At 51.0% G+C, this 21,269-nt stretch overlaps 1 protein-coding gene across 1 annotated transcript in view; it reads right to left on the bottom strand.

Moving 5' to 3' along the window:
• Positions 1–17,273, bottom strand: part of FOXO1 (forkhead box O1) — a 66,505-nt gene extending 49,232 nt beyond the window's left edge. The window contains exon 1 of the mRNA XM_052786211.1: positions 16,523–17,273. Coding sequence (XP_052642171.1) covers positions 16,523–17,122 — 600 coding nt within the window. The 5' untranslated portion in view covers positions 17,123–17,273. The remainder of the gene's footprint in view (positions 1–16,522) is intronic.
• Positions 17,274–21,269: the final 3,996 nt, after the last annotated feature.

Here is a 21,269-nt window from a genome sequence, read left to right as displayed (position 1 = left end):
CACACGTGATCTTTAGGCTGCCAGTACAAGATGAAAGCTCAAATCTTAAATGGTAAGCGAGATCTACTTTTCCTACTGGCGCTACCTATGTGAACATTAATGCAAGACTTGCGTGGCAGAGGAAAAAAGGTGTTAATGGGGAGGGGGAATATTCGGGTCAGTACAGATACATTTTGCTACTCTATTTTTGTTCCTCATGTAATAAAATGCAGTGTATGTGGTACTTTAGCAAATCAGCAGCAGAAGCAATAAACCCGGTCAGAAGTTTGACAATAAAAGCATATTCTGCCCTCTGATTTTTTTTTTTTTTGCCTTAAATTTGGAAAGAAGTTTCACATTTCAGTATAATTCAGACCACATTAAAGACACTTCTAGGAAAAGGCACGTTTCCTACAGCAAAGCTCATTTAACAGTCGCTTAACAGCAACAAACTTGAAGCCTTGGTTGGCAATTTCAATTTCTCCTCTGCATGATTCATTTATCCCTGGGATGGGCTTGAGCAAGGGATTCTCCCAGCAAAAGACAGACTAATCAAATTATTTCAAGTCAGTCAGGTATTCACTTTATGCCATCCGGCCCCGATGGCAAAATCTCTTGTAATAGCAGGTCTCCCAACGTTAAAAGAAAAAAATATTCGCGGGCTAAACACTGGCTCGATCAGAGCCAAGAGGCAAAGCTCCTACAGTCAGAAAGACGTTAAGTGTTACCATGGTCTCGTTCTCGTTCTTAATCTTTCACGCTGTGTTGGAAAGTGGCTTATAGACATGCAGATATACGCACCCCATTTCAGACACGCGCTTGACAGAGCACAAAATGACCCCCACGTGCAAGGCACCATCGGTACGTTGCGTCCCAGCGGCTGGCAGGGAGAGGACAGATTTTTCCAAGATGCTGGAAGATCCCGGCACGGTGGCCAGCACCGAGCAACGACCTGAGAAGGCTGGAGGCTCTCCACCCCCCCGTCTGAGCCGAAGGGCCTTCCCCGTCCGTCCCAACGCACACAGTCCGGGAGAGCAAAATTCTCCTTCCCCGTTTCCTTGGCCTCCACCGAGGAAGGGAGACGGGACCCAAGTCAGCCAGGCCCAGGTTCCCAGCGGCCGGCACCGCAAAGGCCCCTGTCGGGCCCGCGTCCCCAGCCTCGCGCGCCGCCGTCGGGCCGGGACGCCGGCCCGCCGCAGGGATGCCGCCCCGAGAGCCGGCTCACGAAAAGCCAAGGCCGCCCTGGGCCACGGCGGCCGATGCAGCCGGTGCCTTACTCAACCCCGGGGTTCGGCCCAACGGCTGGAGCCGTTTGGAAACTCGTACCTCGGGAGAAGTCTCGGCACCCACGGCGCTGCCCCGGGCCACGGGCGGGCTAACGGAGAAGGCCTGAAGGCCGTGGCCTGAGTCGTAGTTTACGCACGCATCGTTTGCTGCCACTTTTACACGACGTGCCTAGCGGAAGACGCCTGACCTGGTAAGTGATTTTGGGCGTAAATATTTCTTACCTCTGTCTCAGCCTGGACCGTAACTTGAAAATCGGGGCGCCTGGTGCGCTCTCACTTTACCCCGGTTTCCAAAGAACTGGCTGCAGCATCAGTTCGGCCGCTGGGTACCTGCGCTGCGGCTGGCTGGCGGTGAAAAAACACGGCAAACGCCAGCTCTTGCCCCGGGAGTAGATAGGAAGCATGGGGAAAAGATCAAGCCGTGATGCCGATAACTACGGTGGGTTATTCTCTTCCTCCCCTCCCACCGAGCTCTGCAACAGCTTCCAGCTCACCCTCCTTTGGGAGAACCATGCAGCCCTCCAACTCCCCCGGTGCCCCTTCTCTACACCTGCCAACGACGCTCTTGCTCTGATCGTCTTTGAAAACGAAAATATTTCTTCTCAGCTGTACAGTTTTCAAGTTGACAGCTTTTATTCCACAGGCGGAGAACCTCCTGCAGACCTGAGCGCCTGCCAGCCTTTCCCCCACGGCACCCTGGGCTCTAAGAAAAGGCACTGCCTCCTTTAAGAGCATCATGACGCCGCCACCGCTATTCCCTACGTTCTCAAATCCAATGCAGAGGGCAGTCACATGCTCCTGTTCATACATCCCATAATACAAGGCCCCTATTTATCAATAAATGCCTTGAGGTGCAGAGCAAAGCCCAAGCTAATAAAAATCTGCTAGGATTATCTGCTGGTGTTTCACATCACCAACAGCAGTGGCCAGGGGAAAGTGAAGGGAAATGAGGATGCAGCAGAGAGAGTCCAAAGAGTAAAGAGCAAAAGGAAGGGGCTGCTACAGGTATTTGAAGAGTTGGGGAATGAAGAGGGAGGACAAGGCAACAGAAGTAGGAGCCCAACTCCCCCTTTTTTTTTTTTTTTAAACTCTAATTCAAGGCATTAAAGAATGACTCAAAAAAATACACAGACAAACAGACAACTGCTATGTTTTGCTGAGTAAATAACTAACCATTGGAACCCAAGGCTGCAGGATAACTACTGGAAAATAACTTGCAGTGATTAAAAAGGGATTAAATGGGTTTTATAAACAACAGTATCTGTTGTTAAACATGCTAAAATAAAATTACAAGAGTTAATAACCCATTTGCTTCAGGGCATAAACTAATCTTCATCTAAGGGTAGCAGAGATCTGCCTGCAAGTCAGCTCAATATCTGGTGCAACAACTCCTCTCTATAGGCAAGCAATCCTTGCTTTTAATTCCTGGCATTTAGAAATTGTCTTTCTTGCCTGAAAAAGAGAGCATGCTATTGTTCAGGCCTTCAACTGACCTCACATAATTAATTCTGGAGTTTACCAGATATATCATTCCCTTGAGGGGTGGGGGTGAAATGCATGAAAAGGGAGGAAAACAGTTTAGTTGCTCTGCACTTCGATATTTTGCTCTAGATTTCTTCAAATATGGTTTGTCAGGGCACTAAAACCAAGCACATGAGATAAAATTCTCATAAAAAGCTTAAAGACATGAACAAAGCACAAAATCTGAGTACTTTTCGGTGCAACAGTTCACCAGCCAAATCAGTTTATGAAAAAATTAGATCTTTAGGACAGGCAGCAAGGGAAGATTTTTAATGTATTAGAACAGAAGAATTTACTCTGCCTGGTAATAGTTAAAGCATTATCTAGTATCATAGCCTGTTCTCAGAGATGGGATAGGGTTGAAGTACAAACTCCTCGAGATTACGATTCCAGCCCTCTCCAATCCCAAATCCAAACCCATGAGCCTTACTAACAGATTGGCTAGTGTCCCAAATAATTGCTTCTGGACAAAACACGAGATGGGACACGACATATCCAATGCTCCACTGTGGTTATGAATTTTTGCTTTCAAACACCAGCTTGCTCTTTCCCACAGGTAAGACGGCTGCACGCTGGGGACGCTCCTCCCCTGGCTCAGGAGAGCTCCTGGAAGAACAAGTCTTGAACATCAGCCCTACAGAACTCAGTCCACAAATGACCTTTCCCTCCATATTGCCAGGCTACTCGCTCCAGTTTCATTTGTCTACAACTTTTTTTTTTAAATTTTTTTTTTTATTTTTAGGGGGGTGCAGGTTACAGCTGGCTCAGTCTGGCTATCCCAAGGGTCAACATTTGGACTGTGTTTTCAGAAAAGGACTTTGCAATGGTCCACTTCAACTCACTAGCAGGCCAGATCAAGCATGCCCTGTGCCTTATGAGCCTCTGCAAAGTTTGGCACTGACCACCCAACAGAGCAATATCAGTGCTGGAGCCACACATTAAACCGATAACCAAAGCAAGAAATATAAAATGCCTGCTAGGGGAAAAAAAAAAAAAAGCTCTGAAACTTAAATTAGTTTTACAGTGAATGCAAACACACTGTTTCAGACCACTGTACATACACATTCCCTCTCGTCCCCTACTGCTGAAACAGCAAAGCATGCATGGCAGATGGCATGATTCATCTGAAAATTACTCTAGCAGCACTCTATTAGCCTCTAAGGAGTAAACTAGGATAAAAATATTCTGAATGTTAACTTGAACTAGGCAGTTGTCATGAGGAGTTGTCAGGTCAGTCTACTTGCTTAGTCTGCAGAATTTTTCTTTCAATCAGCAATAAGCATTACATACGAAGATACCATCATTTATTTGTTCTACCAACCAGGAATGAATACAGAAGCAAGAAGGGAAGCAACTGAGGGACAAAAAGGTTTATTTCCCCACACGTACGTAAAAAAGTACCAGCCAGAGTCAGGTCGAGAGCCACAGCACATCACGTTAACAGCGGCACCAGCCATTTCTGGCGCGATGGGATAGACACAGCTTCAGGAGACTGCACATCTTAGCTGGGAGAACAACTTCCCCCCAGCAGCCGAGTATAAACCTGCCCAACTGAAGACATGGAAGGGACCTCAATTACGTCCAGGACATTCGCAAGAAGCTGCTTGGTAATAACACCCACCCCGGGAGGACCCCCAGTCCCCAGCTCACTCCCAGCCCTGCAGGGGACAGGAGTGGCCGGCAGCCACCCCTGAGGGGGTGAGTGAATGCAGCAAGGGGCTGATGATGCCTCTGCTCGGCTGCGGTCCCACTCCGGGCTCCGCGGGCAGCACTGCCCACCAGCCCGCGTGACACGCAGGGTAACTCGCCAGGGAGGTGACAAAACCAAAGCCTGCATCACTCGCGTTCGGTGTCAAGGCAGTCTTACCCGTCAGCCTGCCCCAAAAATGCAGTTGGAGCACCCAGGGCATCGGTCCCTCTCCTTTACACAAAAGGCAGGGGTCAGCGGTGCTGCACATCTTCTTCCAGAGAAATTAAAAACCATAGGAAGTAAGGCGTTTGGTTCCCAGCTGCAAGGAGCGCTGAGCACTCGCTCGCGGACCTGTTGGACTGGCAGACGATGCCTCCAACTGAAACTCCATCGCTCATTTGAAAACAAGAAACAAAACACACACTCAGGTGGTTCAGAGTATGCTGACAGTACAAAAACTGACTACAGTGCAGGATACTGCCCCAGGACTGACTACGGTAACATTAATTGCCCGGACTCTGGGCCGCGAGCTAAAAAACTCCTTCCCAAATAAACAGTGCACAAGAACCAATTTATTTTTTTGCTCCATCAACAATAATCCTCACTCAACAGAAGCTGAATATTCGGTGTGCTCTAATAGGCAGGTTAACCAACCAGGGGGTGAAGCCAGTAACACAGTTGCCCTCATCTTTGGGGAGAAGGTGGTGAAACTGTGTTTAATGTCGTCTCTTCAAAAAGGCGTTTTCTACATATGTATACGCTACCACGTCAGCCTCGTTGCATAACCAGGTTGTGCAATCATTGCAAATTCATTTACATCTTCATTTTTGCTCCAGAGCTCCAGAAGGGGGAAGGAGGGATCGCTCTCAAAGGACGGGGTGGACTTTGCAGAACTGGCCTCCTCGGCCACAGGAGGATGGTCTGAAGAGGGGCTGGAAGCAGCGGGAGGGCACCAGGACTCCCCCACTACTGCCACTACCGCTCACCCACAGCAGACGCTTCGAGCAAAGTCTTTGTTAGAAACCTCAAAGCAGAGGATGACTTCATAGCATCAGGGAATGACTAGTGTTGGCTTGGACTGCAAGCAGAGAAGATTATGGTTTCTCCTTTTAATACTTATTACTATGTCATTGCCACAGAACTGTAAAGAAGAAATAGGCAAGAGTGCGGTATCAGGTTTTCACAGACTGAACAAACTGGATTATTCAAGAGTGACTCAAGTTTCCTAACAAGCATGGAAAAGTCTGCATTAAGATAGCATCTCTTTATTTTCCCAAAATCGGTTGCAACAGGCTGTGTTTTAAAATACTGCTTTAAACTCCCGTCCTCGTTTTTATTTCGAGAAGGCATTTACTGGATTTACTACATTTATGGATAAGGGCACAACGCACCAACAGCACCAGGGACCAGACCCTAGGCCAGCATTAATACCCCACCGGCTAGAACGTACACTCACGCAATGTTAGGAGAGACGCTCAGCTCTTGCAGCGAAGGCAAACCCTCAGCCGTAAAGATCTGACACCATAGTTTTACTCGCAGGCTGTCTATATTCATCAAGGAAGAAGGCAAAATAAGGCAAAAAAAAATTAATCCCCCAACTTGAGCCGGAAGAGAAAGGTCCTGGTTCAGCCCTCTCCGTCATTCTCCCAGGTTTCCGAGCACCGTGCCACCTGTGTTTAAAACACAGAAGTGCCTTCCAGCTCTGCCTGATGCCATCCCAGGAATGGCAGGGCTAAGATACCATAACAGCTACAAAAAAGTGAAGCTGCTCTGAGTTAAACATGCAGTCACACTCTGGGTTTTCACATCTAAAAAAAAAAAAAAATTACCCCTTTTTTTGGTATTGCTTCCTTCACTATAGATTTCTAGATACTAATCAAGATCTAAATACATCTAGCTAGATAAAAACCCGTAGTGCATTTTTATTTCTGTTTGAATTACATAACACCATTTGATCAGCTCACACGTGAATTCACCCTGAATTTCAAATAGCTTCTGGTTTGAGCTGCAGATCCGTCAGCCAAGCAGAGCTCAGCTCAAAGAGGCAGGGCTGAAGTAGGACGAGCGTAGCAGTGGCAACAGGCAAACAGCAACTGCAAATACCTGAGCCAGATCTGGCTCTGGCAACTTAACCTTCCTTGACGTCACCGCAAAGCTCATTTGGGAAAAAAAAAAAAAAAAAAAAAAATAGTAGTAACTCTAATGAATCTAATCAATAAACAATTATCTTGGAGCAGCACTTCCATCATGAGTCTTTCACGTTAGTCCAAGTGTTGCTTCCTCACCTGAACCTCCGGAGACACTGGAAGGTCTCACTGAGCAATGAAGGCAGCAGCCCGGTATCCTGCGGGGAGGCCAAGGGACGTACCTTAACTGCTTTAATTTGGAGGGAACCCATCGGGTGGATGACAGCAAACTTCTCCCCGTAACTGCTCAGAGGCGACGCGACTCCCTTCCCTGACCTCCTCGTCGCGCCTGAGCAGCGAGCAGAGGAGTACCCACAGCCGAGCCCGACGGACGGCAGCGTTTCGGCAGGACCCCCCCGCCAGCGGGCTCGGCTCCGGTACGGAGCAGCCGCCGGGTCACAGCTCCGATGCCCAGAGGAACCCGGGCAGCAGCACCCTGCCAGCACCGGGGCAGAAGGCAGGCTTTCCCGAAAAGCCGCCTGCTCACACTTCCCCACCTCCTGATGCCGTCCCACGCTTCCATCCAGAGGATGCTGCCGGGGGCAGCCGGGAGCAGCCCCCCGCCCCGGCTCCCCAGCACTCCGATGCTGGAGCCTCGCAGGGCACTGCTGTGGGCGAAGGGGGCGAAAAGGAAAGAAGAGGGAGACTAACCAAACAGTTACAAATTACACCTGCTAATTATACCTTTCCAGAGGGGAGACAACAGCAGGAATAATCCCTCTTCCCTCAGCGTGCCGCCAGGGTGCCTTCGGAGCCAGGTTTTCTGGGAGAAGGGGTTGTGGGGGTTGCAAATAATTGCATTTAATTTGAAGGTTCACATTTGAAGAGAGTATTTTTGGAAAGAGAAATCAACACGTTAACAGTGAGCAGGAGCACAGAGCGCATAATCCTTTCACATCCTGACAGGGGAGAACTGCGGAGGCCTGCTGTGAAGGATCTCTGAATAACAGCATCTTCATTTTTTGAATATCTAATTAGGAGTTTCTATATATTGCAAAGCATCGCTATAAGATATAATTTAGTTGGCAAACACTAAAGATCTCTCAGTCTGTAAGTATGCTTTTGGCAATCAAAATTTAAATCTGGATATGTATCTGAGATATGTACGGCACAGGTACTTTTTTTTTTTTTTATTCTAACAATCACGTCCAAATTAGCAGATTAACTCGAATCAGTTTTAAGCAAATGCAAGCTACAAGCAAATCAGCCTCCACCACCACCACCACAGTATATTTTTGGATTGTTAGTACCCTTATTGCCATTAGCGGCTTCAAATACACTTAACATATATTAAAGGGCAGCAGACAAAGTGAAACAAGTTTTGTCTAAACCTGAGAAGGCTACAGATGCCAGAGCTTAGCACCGACTCGGACTTGAAACTCACACATGCCAAAAAAACATTTGCAATTGCGCTAATTCCCACTGTGGGAAATAAAAGGCAGCTTCATATAACACAACGGGCAACACATCCATTCCTTTAATTTCAGTCGCCAAATTTTAATTAATTTCCATCCAGGCAAACATTAAGTGTTTCTGCTGATCTGGCGGGATGCAAGCTCATTTGCACAATAAATGCGGTCTAACAAGTCACCACATTTATAGCACATTGCTTCAGTCTTATCTAACTGCGTAGTTTGAGAAGTCAGTGATGGGTAAGTGAAACTCCACCCACGTCACAGTTTCTGGAGTTAAGCATGAGAAAACTGAAGAAGTTGCTACCTTCGCACTGCAAGCGAGACTGCCAACAGTATTTGGACGATTGGAGCTCATATTCTGAACTACACATACAGCCCTTATTTAGGAAGGGGTGGGGGGGGAAGCATGCAATTTTCACTTCAATTTTCTTCTACAAAATGAATGTCTGTATCCCAAAGCTCCAGAGCTCCCCTTCCCAAAAAAAAGCAAAGTCAAAGACCCTCTACTGCCCGCTCGCGGTAACTGCCAAAATGAGAAAAAGGGGGGGGGGGGAGAGAAAAAAAAAAAAGGAAAACAAATCAAACTCGAATCAATAAATATAAATGTATGTATAAATTTAAATAGGTCAGCATATAAACAAACCAGTCACAAGTTCTGCCCATGCCAGGAGGCACAAACCACTGCAGCGTCAAAGCAGGGACCCTCAGCACAAACAGGGATTCCCCAAAGGTGGATCTGGCAGCAGAAGGGCAGCGGGGCAGCCAGGGCATCAGCCCGCGCACAGGCAGCGGCTCCAGCCCAGCGATTTAGGAGCAGCTCCAGGTGAACAGCAGCGGCGCAGGGCCCTCCCAGATGCAGCACTTTTGCTCACTTGCTTCCCTCCTCCTCTGCGACACCGACAGCGGAGCGGGAGAGCGGTGCTGCGGGTCCGCCTCACCGGCGAGCGGCTGCCCTCGGCATCTCCTGCTTACAGGTACAATTCCTTCACGTGTGCACGCCGCTCGCTTCGTAAAAAAAAAGTTTTTAATTTCCCAATTTCTGCGCATGACGAAGATTCCATTCCGGTGCTGACTAAATGGAAAGGGGCGAGGGTGTCTCCAACGCTTCTAGAGGGAGACGCCAACACCCAAGAAGCAGAGAGCAGCCCGCTTCACCCTTCACATCCTGACACAGGAGAAGCATGGAGGCCTGGCACGAAGCGGCCTCTGAACAGTAAGATATTCCAAAAAAATGAAGATACTAAGTAAATAAGAGCTCTTACCTATTACAAAGCATAGCTAGGAGATACAATTTAACCGGCAAACGCTACGGGTTAAGGGCACCTCTGCTTGCAAGCACTTTGTCGGCAATCAATCCAAATTTAAGTCTGAATACGTACTATTTTAGAGAGCGTGTCCCACACATACACAGCACGTTCTCTCAAGTACGCACATGCCAGGCCCCAGAACTTACACACCCCTTAGACCTAGGCAACAAAACCAGCCTTGACAAAACGCAAACGGAGCCCCACATGCTCCCACCAACGTGCGCCTGGGCTGCAGCTAACACACCAGCAAAGCACTGGGGGAAACACGGGCTGCCTAGAAATGCAGTCGCAGCCACCCCTGGCACGCTGGCTTGAAGCGGCAACGGGACTGAACGCACTTCCAGCTGCATGGATTCCTAGCATTCCCAAAAATTAGGTTTCTAAGGCTAGAACAAGAGAAGACTTGTACCTTTAAGTTTAATTAACCCTAGAATAAGACGTATTTTCAAACAGAACTATAACATCATTGATACTGTGCAGTGGTGCAAGATGCCTTTAACAACAGTAAGCTGTCTGAGCAAATCGAGTGTGCTCTCCGCTCCTCCAGCAAATTTCTAATCTCCTGTCTCATGCGGCAGCCGTCAAGAGTCCCAGGGGGTTTTCAGTGACTACATTTTTAAACCTAGCCACTTCTGGTCCCATCCACGTACCACAAAGCAAAGCATTGCTAAACCTTCACCATTTACTGCAGAAGTGCTTCAAAACTAAATACGTTTGCCTCCTTGGGTATTATTTTAAGTCATCTGGTAAAGATTGGAATCCACTATCGAAATCTAGCACAAGCATGAGGCCTAATGAAGTTCTTAGCAGATAATCATCAATCCAGTAAAAGCAGCTGACTTTGTTCATTTTGTTCCTCCACCTCATCCGTTCGGAATGGAGACCTACCAAGAAACTTTGTGAAACGGCTGCTGTGCTGCTAACGTAAGATGTCTGCGTATCACAAACTACAGTACAGGAATGAAGCACCTTTGCTTGACGAACGCACATGAATAACATTTACTATGTATATGTAGAAATAATACCTAAATGTGAATAGCACTTGTCCTCAGAGATCAATTTAATTCATGCTGAACCTCTCTGTGGAGCAGCAGAGATGCTGTTCTTCAAAATGTGACTCCTCCCCGGGCGCGCTTTACTTCTGAAGTGCAGCCTATCATCACGAAGAACAGTGTTTCCCCAGTATTTAAAACCCATTTTGGCAACCAGACTTACAAACAAAACGCTACAAAATTTATTAAAATATTAGTATGCACTGCCATATGTTTAACTATGACTAGCTGCAGCCAGCATCAGTGAATTTGAAGTTTCTTCTTCATGCGAGTTGACAATAAAGTAAATATATCCATCTTTTACATACTTCTGGAAGAGGAAAACAATAAACTATTTACCAGGTATCTTCACTGTGTCTTACTTCAGCATTCATTACTCAAGGTTATAAACTCATTTCCATTAGAAAACCTTGTTTCATATACAAACTTTCTCCCGAAACAGAAGGGGCTGAAGGATGAATCTCTGTAGCCACAGCCCTACATATTTCACAAATCTGTGGCTGCAAAATGTATCAGCATTTTTGTTCCAAAAGCCAAGCACTCATTTTACAAAATATTCACCAGTTGTGTAAACAGAGGAGCACATATTTAGGCAGTATCATGCTTTGGAAACTGAAAAAAGTCTGAACAGACATCTCAAGAGTACATCATTTCTGGAGTCTTATAAAAAACCTAAAGCACCAAAAAAATTGCCTTTTTTATTGTTGATCAGTGTATTAAAAAAAAACAAAAACAAAACAAACAACAAACCTCACATAGCCTACCTAAACATCTTTATCCCCTTGTACCACACTGCTTCCCCTTTCCATCCCAGGCAGCAAAAGCCCCAGTTCCCTGAACCACCAACTTCACCGACAACTTGTGAAATCGTCTAAGTGATACAAAAATAATGATACTAAGGAAGCAGCTGAGTGTGTCGTAAGGAGTACGGTGGCAAAGGGAGCAGTTACCTCGTTTTTGTATTGAAGTTCTTTAAAGTCAGGCAATTCAGGAAAACTTAGTTCATTACGTCAGTACACAAAGCCACTCAGGCGTTCCGTTTTGGTGTTTAATCCTACCTATAATCATACAAGTAACTGAACAGACATCACAGCAGATAGAAAACGGGCAAAGAAAACGAAGAGTATTTCCAACGCGTCATTCCAGGCCCTGATGGGAAGCTCAAAACCACCGATGGAGGTGACCTGCCTGCGGGACGGGGCCAGGGAAGTCCGCACACCGCCCCAAAAACAGGGCTGCCACATACAGGTTTGAGGTCAGAATGGGCTTTGTCCTTCAAGCAAGGGCTGAGGTCCAAAGGGCAAACGCAAAAGGAGAAACAATTACGTTTAAAAGGAACAGACAGTTAAGGGCCGGCACTGCCGCTCAGCTTCGCCATGAGTTATTCGGGCGCAGGCGAGGAGAGCACCTTGCACCTCCAAAGATTAAGCTGAGCTTTCATACCTGAAGCGAAGTGACACGCAAGCTGGTGACTCGCAGACAATGACGGCTGCCTCGGAGGACCTTTTTTTAGGGGCAGTGAGCAGCTATGCCAGCCACTAAAGAGTAAAACTCCCAACGCGGTGGGCAGAGGCTGGAACTGGTCTGGCCGCTGCGCCAAGCTGCCCCAGCTGAGATCTGAGATCGGGCATCAGGGCAGAGCAGATGCGACTCCAGCTTCCAGCTGTTGAGGCTACTACTGGTGCCACATGTGAAAAAGTGTGACTGTCATAGCCTTCAGCCTGGCAGAACCCAGAAAGAGAAAACCAGCCATACACACTGGTATATGCATACGTGTGTGCTGTATGTACGTCTAATACAACGCGTGATACTAGGGGGTCCCCAAATCACCCAGGGAAGCATCTAAAGGCACAGAGGTAAATGCCCACAAGGTATGCAACGAGGACTGAGGGAATCACAGCAATTCTTCGAGGCAATCTTCAATTGTGATATTTCCACGCAGGAAAAAAAAAATGCATGATAAAAACCTCACAAAGATATACTCATTTCACTTTTAATAAATTGTACAAATTTCCGTGATTTAAATTGTTCACTCATCTAGAATCAAAAGCTTTGGACAACTTCTGTGAAGATTATTCTTGATTTCTCAAAGTCCTTCAAACACTTCAGGCTACATGTGGCTTTCGAATCAAATACACCACTACCCAGAATTTATTGTGCACGGAGACCAATTCACTACAGAACAGAGTCATGACCACCAAGCACTCCTACAGTAGGGGCACCCAAAGCACCCGTCCCATGCCTGTTTTGTCCTTGGGCTTTCAGGCTTACACCCATTCATCCTTCTGCAGCTAGGTATCAGCAATTCTCATTCCTTTGGCAATGGCAACAAATAAATTTAGGCGATCAAGTTTCCTTGGGACTAGAAGTGGAGGAGGTGTAAATGCCCACGTGATCTTAACACCCGCCACTGCGAAAAAATTAACAACACATCCACCTCCAGGTGAGTGCCACCAAAACTCTGCGTTTTCTGTTTAAGAAAAATTACAGCTTTTGATTTGAACCCATTTTCAAACGCAGGCTAAAAGGACGAGACCGTTCAAGGCAGCTTAACTGCGATAGCTCCTTTACGATAAATCTCAACCATCTTGCCATAAACCAAAGACATCAAGAAATACGCTCATCCCAGAGATGTTTTATATTTTACGTATGATGATTAGCCCAAAGGCTATCAGATTGGAGTAAAGGAAGAGTTACCTACAGCTGCAGTGAAGTTCCTGGAGGACTCTAGACTGTCTTAAGTCCGGTGCCTCCCACTAGCACAGGTAAGGGAAAAGGTTGCTTTCACTTGACTACAACTAGGAGAGAAGTTTTGTTCTTCCATACAACTTTCACAACAATTTCTTTTGTTATCTCTGAAACAGATCTCGTTCTGCTTCAGCCTTCTCTGAGCAACGCCGGTCGCTATCGGCACTCGTTCACAACCAACAATACAGCGGGTCTGGCAGAGCACATCTCAAGCGCTTTCTTCCGTCAAGGTAGCCACTGTGTAGGGGCCCTGCGGACTTTACTCCCCGAGAGTTCAACGGGGGGTTTGTTGTTAAAGCAGAGTTTCTGCTAGGAAAGTCTGGAATAAACTGCTTTGTACATATAACTGAGAACAACTTTAACTACCCTAATAAGCTACTACTGATAATTTCATGTTACTACCTATGGCTTCTCCCCTTATTTAAAAAGCTGTTTTTATTTGGAAGAACTTGGATGCTATTTTGAGCTCCTAACAGATAATGTTGACACCGTTCAGCTTCTTTATTCAGTGAAAAGTGAAAAAGCAGCTTAGCATCACATATTAAATCAGGGCAGTACATGTTCACAAGCATTAGAGCAGTTAGCCCTCATCTTCTGGGTGAGAAACACAGCCTTAGTACTATGCAGAAAGTGCACATTCTTTTTAAGTTCCTGTGTGTTTCATAGGTTTTGTGTATAATTTGAAAGGTGCCTTGTTGCACTTACAAACATGCAAACTCCTACAAGATGAAGTGCCTCGAAGCTTTATTTAAGGGCGGTGGAGAAAAAAAAAAAAAAACAAAACCAAAAACAACAACCCACCCTCTCTTTCTCAGACCGTGAAACACCAGCACAGAACGCGCTCCTGGCCCCAACACGAACCCGCGCTCCCTGTCAGCAGAGAAGTCGGCCACTACTGATCTGTGCTCCTCGCCAAGCGATGCTCCTGCTCTGCCAGGGCCCTCGGCTGAGTCCGGCTTCGCTCCCAGCCCCGCACCCGCACCGACAGCGGGTCCCCGGCCCCCAGAGCACTGGCACACCGGCAGCTCCCAACCCGAAAAATAAAAATAATCCTCACCTCAAGCTGAGCCGCGGATAAACGGTGAGAAACAAGGCAAACAGGCTGCATGCCTCGACCAGAGCAGTTACGGCATTGACACCCAGTGGCTGCCAGCAACTAAATTTGAAAATGCGTTTAAGAAACGTTGCACTTATCTGGCCAAAGTGGTAAAAGCTGCAAGCGTGCAGCTTTCTGAGCAGCCTGGCAGTGACGCGGCCAAAGGAAGGGATTAGGGCAATGTGTGTCCAGTGCAGAACAGGGTAACCACCCAATTACGGCAGGAGAGCGCACGTGTATTTACCCGCTAGCCGTGGCAGGGCACCTACTGCACCCTATCAGAGGGTACCACAGCCAAAAAACATACCGGCAACGGCTCTCCCTCTCTCGGAGGGGCACGGGGGCAGAGGAAGAGCTCCGTCAGAGGGAGGAGTGCATGACTTCTTACTCACTGAAGCACCACAGGAAGAGCAGCAGTAAAATAGGAAGCACCTAACAAGTTACACAGCTAGCAGAGTTTCTTACTTGCTCACTTGAATTTGGGAGTTCTTTGCTTTGATTTTGTTTTGGTTTGTTTGGTTTTCAGTTCTCTTCTACTTATTCTAAAATTGACGCATCTTGCTTTTTTCCAAGGAGACTGAAATACCACTGGAAAAAAAACCCCAGCGTTTTCAAGTGACAAGTTACCTTATTTAAAAGTTGTCAGCTATCAATCATTTCACTCCTATTAAGGGTTTTCAGGAAAGATGTCTTCAGACAATTATCCTTTAAATTTTTCAGTCAAACACATCGACAGAAACTAACAAATTACTATTAAAAGCCTTAAAAGCCTTCAGCTAAAAATGAGTTTTAAGATTAACCTGCATTTCCTTAGCAGGGTGTTGCTTACCTCCAAAAAAAAAAAATTTTTTTTACAAAAATCTGATGCAACAAACGTTCCTAGCTATGCAATTAAAAATACATAAACACACTTTCTTTTTTAAAAAAGGCACATAATACCGATACTAGGAAGCAAAGCAAAGAGTTTGGCTGGCCCCAGCCAGACCGAAGTGATGAACGCACCGGGACACGCTGATGCCGCGCCAGGTGCGTGCACCTCACATGTTTATTGCTATCGCTTAATCCCTGGCGGGGCGGCAGAGGCTCTGCCTTGACGCAGACGGCCAAGGTTTCCTCGGACCACGCTCCCACGCAACAGGGCCACGACACGAGGCGCTCCGCCCCCGCCGCGAGCGGGGACACGGGTGGGTGACACTTTCTCGAGGGAGGAGGCCCCGGAGGACGGAAGGATTCGTTCACAGCCTTCGCCACCCCCGGGGGATGGATGCGGAGCCAGACGGGACCACGGGCCCATCGCGGCCACCGCCACGGCGGGTGGGCGAGGGCCGGCGTGGCCACAGAGCCCCACGCGACACTCGATGCCCGGCCCAGGGCCACCTCGCCTGGGGTGACCGCAGGCCCCGGGGGCCAGAAGCCCCTCCGGCAGCTGGCCGCACGGCCTGGCTCCAAGCAGCACCGGCCGCCGACCGTCCCACCGCCTAAGAGGAGAAAGACGCTCCCGCGACCCAAGTTTAACGAAGCCATCAGGACAAATACAGTGGCTTACTCATTAAACACACGGTATTTTTGCAACCCTTGTCCTGCCTCCGCTCTTTCCCCATCCGTGTTTGCTTCTGTGCCCCCCCCCCACCCCCCCCGCCCCGGTGCCCGACGGCAATCCCGGGACCCGGCAGCCCCAGGGGACGCGGCGGAGCCTCCGCAGGGCCCCACGGCCGCCCCCCCCCCCCCCCCGCCGTCACGGGTGTTGAACGCCGGTACCGACAGCCCCCCCGTCCCCCCCGGGGGAGCGGGAGGCGGCAGCGTTCCCGCCGGGTTTGCCCGGGGACGGCGCCGTGACACGGCGTGAACTGTTGCTTTCGGCGGGGGGGGGGGGGGGGAGGGCGGAGAGCGGGGGGGGGGGGGCGGCCCCGGCCCCTCCTGCGCCTCACCGGGGGGAGGGCAACCCCCCCTTTTTCCCCCCTCAGGACTGAGGGTGAAGAAAAAGTAAAATTTTAAGAAAATAAAATAGTAGTAATAATAATAATAATAATAATAATAAAAAAAAAAAAAAAGGCGTGGAGCCGGAGCGGTGCGAACGGCGCGGCAGGCGGCCCGGGGGAGGGCAGCGGGCCCAGCCGCTGGCAGCGCCGCGGTTCCCTGCCCGGGCGGCAGCGTGTGCAGCGCCGAGCACCGACCCCAACTCCGACGGGGCGGAGGGGGGGTGTCCCGTCCCGTCCCCGTCCCCCCCACCTCCGCCCCTCACCTTCCAGCCGGCCGAGCTGTTGCTGTCGCCCTTATCCTTGAAGTAGGGGACGCTCTTGACCATCCACTCGTAGATCTGGGAGAGGGTGAGCCGCTTCTCGGGGGAGCTCTCGATGGCCTTGGTGATGAGGTCCGCGTAGGACAGGTTGCCCCAGGCGTTGCGGCGCGACGAGCTGCTCTTGCGGGGCTGCCCGGCCACGGGGCCCGGCGAGAGACCGGCCACGGGCGGCGGCACCGGCGGCACCGGCGGCGGTCCCGGCGGGTGGAGGCGGCAGCCGGCCTCGGGCGCCGGGAAGTCCCCGCAGCGGCAGGCGGCCGCCTCCGGGGGGGCGGCGGCGGGGGGCAGCGGCGCGAAGTCCTCGCTCTCCTCCAGCAGGCTGAGGTTGCTGATGAAGTCGGCGCTGAGCGCTCCCGAGGCGGCGGCCCCGGCGCCGGCCCCGGCCGCCCCCTCGGGCTGCCCGCCGCACGACGGCGCCGGGCTGGAGGTGGCCGAGCTGGGGGGGTTGAACTCCGGCCGCGGCAGGGGCCAGGTGCAGGAGCGGGGCCGCGGCAGCGGCTCGAAGTCGGGGTCGATGTCCACCAGCTGCGGTGCCTCGGCCATGGCGGGGCCGGGGCGGGAGCGCGGCGGCGGCAGGAGCGGGGCGGCTGGGCTCAGCGCCGCCGCCCCATGCAGGCTCCGGGCGCGGACCGGCGCGGCCCCGACGGCGCGGCCGCCAACCCCCCTCACGGCTCCGGCCCCGCCGCCCTGCCCCTGCCCCTGCCCGGCTCCGGGCTCCCTGCCCTCCCTCTCTCCCTCCCTCCGCGGCGGCAGCAACAGCAGCAACCCGACCGCCCGGCACGCACCGACTGGAGCGACCGCCCCGCGCGGTCCCGCCTCCAGCCTTCCTCCTCCTCCTCCTCCTCCTCCCGGCGGGGAGGGACGGCCCGCTCCGCGCCAATGGCAGCGCCCCGCCGCCCGCCCGCCTCCCACCGCGGGGCCCGTTTGGCAGGAGGGTGCCGGTGCCCCCCGTGCCGTTTCTGGGTGGGTTTTGTTTTACGGCGGGGGGGGGGGGGGGGGGAGAAGCGCCGTGCCCCCCGCAGCCCCGGGCTCGGGTGCCGGGGCTCCCCCGCCCCGCCGGGCCCTCGGCGCCCTTCGGACGACGCATCCCCCGGCTGCAGCGGGGGGGGGCTGGCGGGGGGGTGGGGGTCCGGGCGGCTGTGGGGTCCGACCCGCCGCCGCTGCCGCCCGTCCCGCGAGGGCCCTGGCAGCCCCCGCGCCGGGGGGGGGGACGGGGCTGCGGCAGCTGCCCACCCCCTGCCCGCCCCCCCCGGGTGGGTCCCCGGCAGAAAGTGTCCGCGCCTCCCGGAGCGGTACACCTCCGCGTACCGGGAGCTGGTGCCCGACGCCGTGGGCAACTCTGTCAACTCTGAAACGGACTTGGTGCGCTTCCCGGCAAACCCCGAGGCCCCCCAGTTGAGCGAGGCTTGTGCCCCCCCCCCCCTTCCCCGCAGAGGCAGCAGGTAGAGGACCCACCACCTCTGCCCCCCGAGCCCCGAAATGTGCGGAGCTGTGTGCTCAAGGCAACACAGAAGTGCTGTTCTGACTAAAATTAAAAGGAAGGCGTTTGCTCAAGCTAGGGAAGCGATCCCAGGGACGAGGCACGACTCGACGCCTCGTTCAAACTGGCAAACCCTACTTTTTAGAAAATCTGCTTCATGTTCGGTGGCAGGAGCGCTTTTAAAAGACGTTCCTCAGGCGCGGCTTAGGAAGTCACAAAATTCGCAACCAGCCGTGGCATCTGAGGGTGCCTGCCAGAGAACCAGTGGAGCGGGGGAACTGTCACCGTTGAGCCGGCAAACCTGTTACTCTTCCCTCCGCTCTGCATGAAGGCAGAGAGCGTTAATGTCATCTAAATGCGGTTCATTGTTCCCATAAAAATATTTTCTGAAAATGAGTAACAATAATGAAGGAGAGAGAGTGTAAGACTGGATCTAGGCCCACAGCGTTTAATTCAGTGACGGATCATACATCTACATACACATGCTGCCTATTATGAAAACACTTTCTAAGACACACAATGACACCTAACTACATAGTTAGCACGACATATGCATAAGTGCATAGTAACTGGTCGAATTTTAAGGCACTGTTTTTGTCATGTTTCTTTTCCCAAATGCCAAAGGTGATTATACCTTATTTTAGGTTGGCTGCTCGTCAAATTTCAGAGTTGCTTTGCCGTTAAGTCATTTCTGTGTTTTACAAACCCTTTAAGGGATTCAACCCACAAATTTATACTGTTTAGCCCACGGAATTTAGACAGCCCCCCCCCTTTTTTTTCAGTTAAAAAAAAAAAGGCAACATAGTCCCAGTTCAAGCTAATAACTTGCATGCCACGTTTCAGCTTGGAACAGCTTTATCCGGCAGCGTTACAAAACTCGGCTACAGTAGTTGCCCTGCAATAAGGGAGAGCACCCTGCCTTGGAGAAGCAGAGATTATATAATGGTGAGAAGCAGCCAGGGACGCACGGCAACTGGACGTGCTTAAATGGGAGCCAAAACAAAAGAAGTGCCTGAGAACACTGAAACATTTTCTTTTTCTTTCCTTGGTGTCTGAGAAAAAAAAAAAAAAAACAAACCTAAGAGCCAGACTGGCACCCATCCTGCTAAAGGAAATGGATTTATTACCCAGGCTTTCTTCTAAGGATTTTTTTTTTAAATCTTGCACTCCTTCCTTTTTCACTTTGTCAAAAGTAGGGTTGTTATTCCCTGGCCTCTATTGGTATACGCAGATGTTGGAAAAAAAAAAAATAGCTTTCCTCTGTCAGGTGCCAGCTGTGAAAACTGGGAAGAAAGCTACTGCTGGGGGATTTTCGGAAGCCCTGGTGTGTTCACGGTTCAGCCCAGCTCGCTCTGCAGGGGAGGGGTTGTGTGGCCTTTTCTTGGCCCCGCATGGCATTGCCGTCGCCCGCCTCACCGTCTTGGCAGGGCTCTGCCACCACATCTGTGCCCCACGTCGCTGCTGGTCTTGCAGCTCAAAACTGAGCAGTGGATACAGACAGCAGTTTGCGGCGAAGGGTGAGGGACGTGGAGGTAGAGAGCGATAGAACTAGAGCCTTCAAAATGCTGCGTTTGCCCAGCAAGTGGGGCCCCATGGCTCACAACACAACAGGCAGGGCTTAGCTCTGCCGCAGGGATTTTGCCTATTGCATGCGATCGGCTGGGCCCAGGTCTGCTGGGGGCTGGAGGAGGGATGAAGGCCGACGAGACGATGATGCTCGCTTTCCTGGGATGAGTAATCCAGGCAGTCTGCCCTGACTTCGGCGGAACCGCCTGGGTGAGTGAGTCCTTCCGAAAGGAAGCAATCCTTCCACGTCAACCAATTTTAGAGTCAAAGCGACGAAGTGACACACACGCCACGCACAACGTGAGGGTCACGCCAGCTGCATGCCCTAACCCCGCCGGCACCGCTCGCCCGCAGCACCCCAACACCTTTGACCACCCTCAGGACACGTTGCCGTGAACAAAACCGCCCGTTCGGCAGCTGAAGGGGGGGCTTCCTCCTCCTAAAACAGCTCAGCACAGCGACGGCTCGGTACAAGAAATGTTACCGCATCTACAAATGACAGCGTTAAGTTTATCTCATCTCCCACAATGCCGAAATGCTGATGGATGCACCACAATTCATTTTCTACTCCCACGGCCCTCCTCCTACACTCCACCTTTTCATTTCTCTACTCCTACTCCTGCTCCCGTTTTCCACTCCTCTACAGTACAATATCTCCTATCATCCTTAGCATCAACTGGTTTTTTTTTTTTCAAATTAAAGACCTGAAGATTGCCTTTTATCATCACTGGAATAAAGCGGAGCCTTCTATTCATATTCTGGGTTCGAGGCAGCCAAAATAAAGGATCTGTACTGTCTTTTTACTGCTGCCTGTATAATTCACTTTCTGAGGTTTTGATCAAATTCAGGAGGAGACTACATGAAGTTGAAAGCACTCGTACTCTGCGTACAGCTCTTTTTTCTACATGTATGTGCGCGGCAAGAGAGTACAAACCTTCTAACAGAAAAAAAAGCAACCATGAAACACCAGTTTGTGCCTGGTACTGTAAGAGCTGGGAGAAAGGTTGTTTTCTGAGGAAGGCTGGGGGAGTCCAGCACCTCCAGTTTACTCCCACGTCTCTCAGAAGGGATCAACTTCAGTTCGCAGTCTGCGTTTCCTCGGAGCGAGGGTATCGGGAGGGTGGCGTGGCACCTCGATCACCTCCCTCAGGGCCCCCCCCAGCCGGATTTGGAGACATCCCAGGTGGACGTGTCATTCACACTGCCCAGCTAAGGGAGTCGAAGGTGTCCGAAGCTCTCCCAGCAGGGCTGGGGCTCCTTACACAGCCACCGGAGAGAGGCAGTCCCTCCACAGTGCGTTTCGGAGCAGGCGCTTAACCTCACCGCTGTGAGTTGCCTCCCAGGACTGCGCGTCTCTCCCACATAAACCACAGAGGGAATTTAAGGATCTGCTCATCCCTCGCCACAATTTGGCGGTGCTAATGCCCCCGCTCCCTTTCCATCCTGCCCTTTGCCTCCCGCCTCGCGCAGCAGCACCCGCTGCCGGTCGCAGTCCGGCTGGCCCGGGCAGAGGCGGGTGTCACATTCAGGGTCACTCCGTGGCCGATGGAGGGAAACACGTCCCCCCCCGCGGGTGATTCACCGCCCCAGGTGGCAGAGCTGACCGGCCGCGGGGATGCCAGGCTCTCGCTCCGAGCAGTTCGT

Source organism: Harpia harpyja, chromosome 4, assembly GCF_026419915.1.
Source record: "Harpia harpyja isolate bHarHar1 chromosome 4, bHarHar1 primary haplotype, whole genome shotgun sequence".
Taxonomy (NCBI): domain Eukaryota; kingdom Metazoa; phylum Chordata; class Aves; order Accipitriformes; family Accipitridae; genus Harpia; species Harpia harpyja.
The sequence above is the reverse complement of the archived record's forward strand: the minus strand, read 5'-3'. Positions and strand labels throughout refer to the sequence as shown.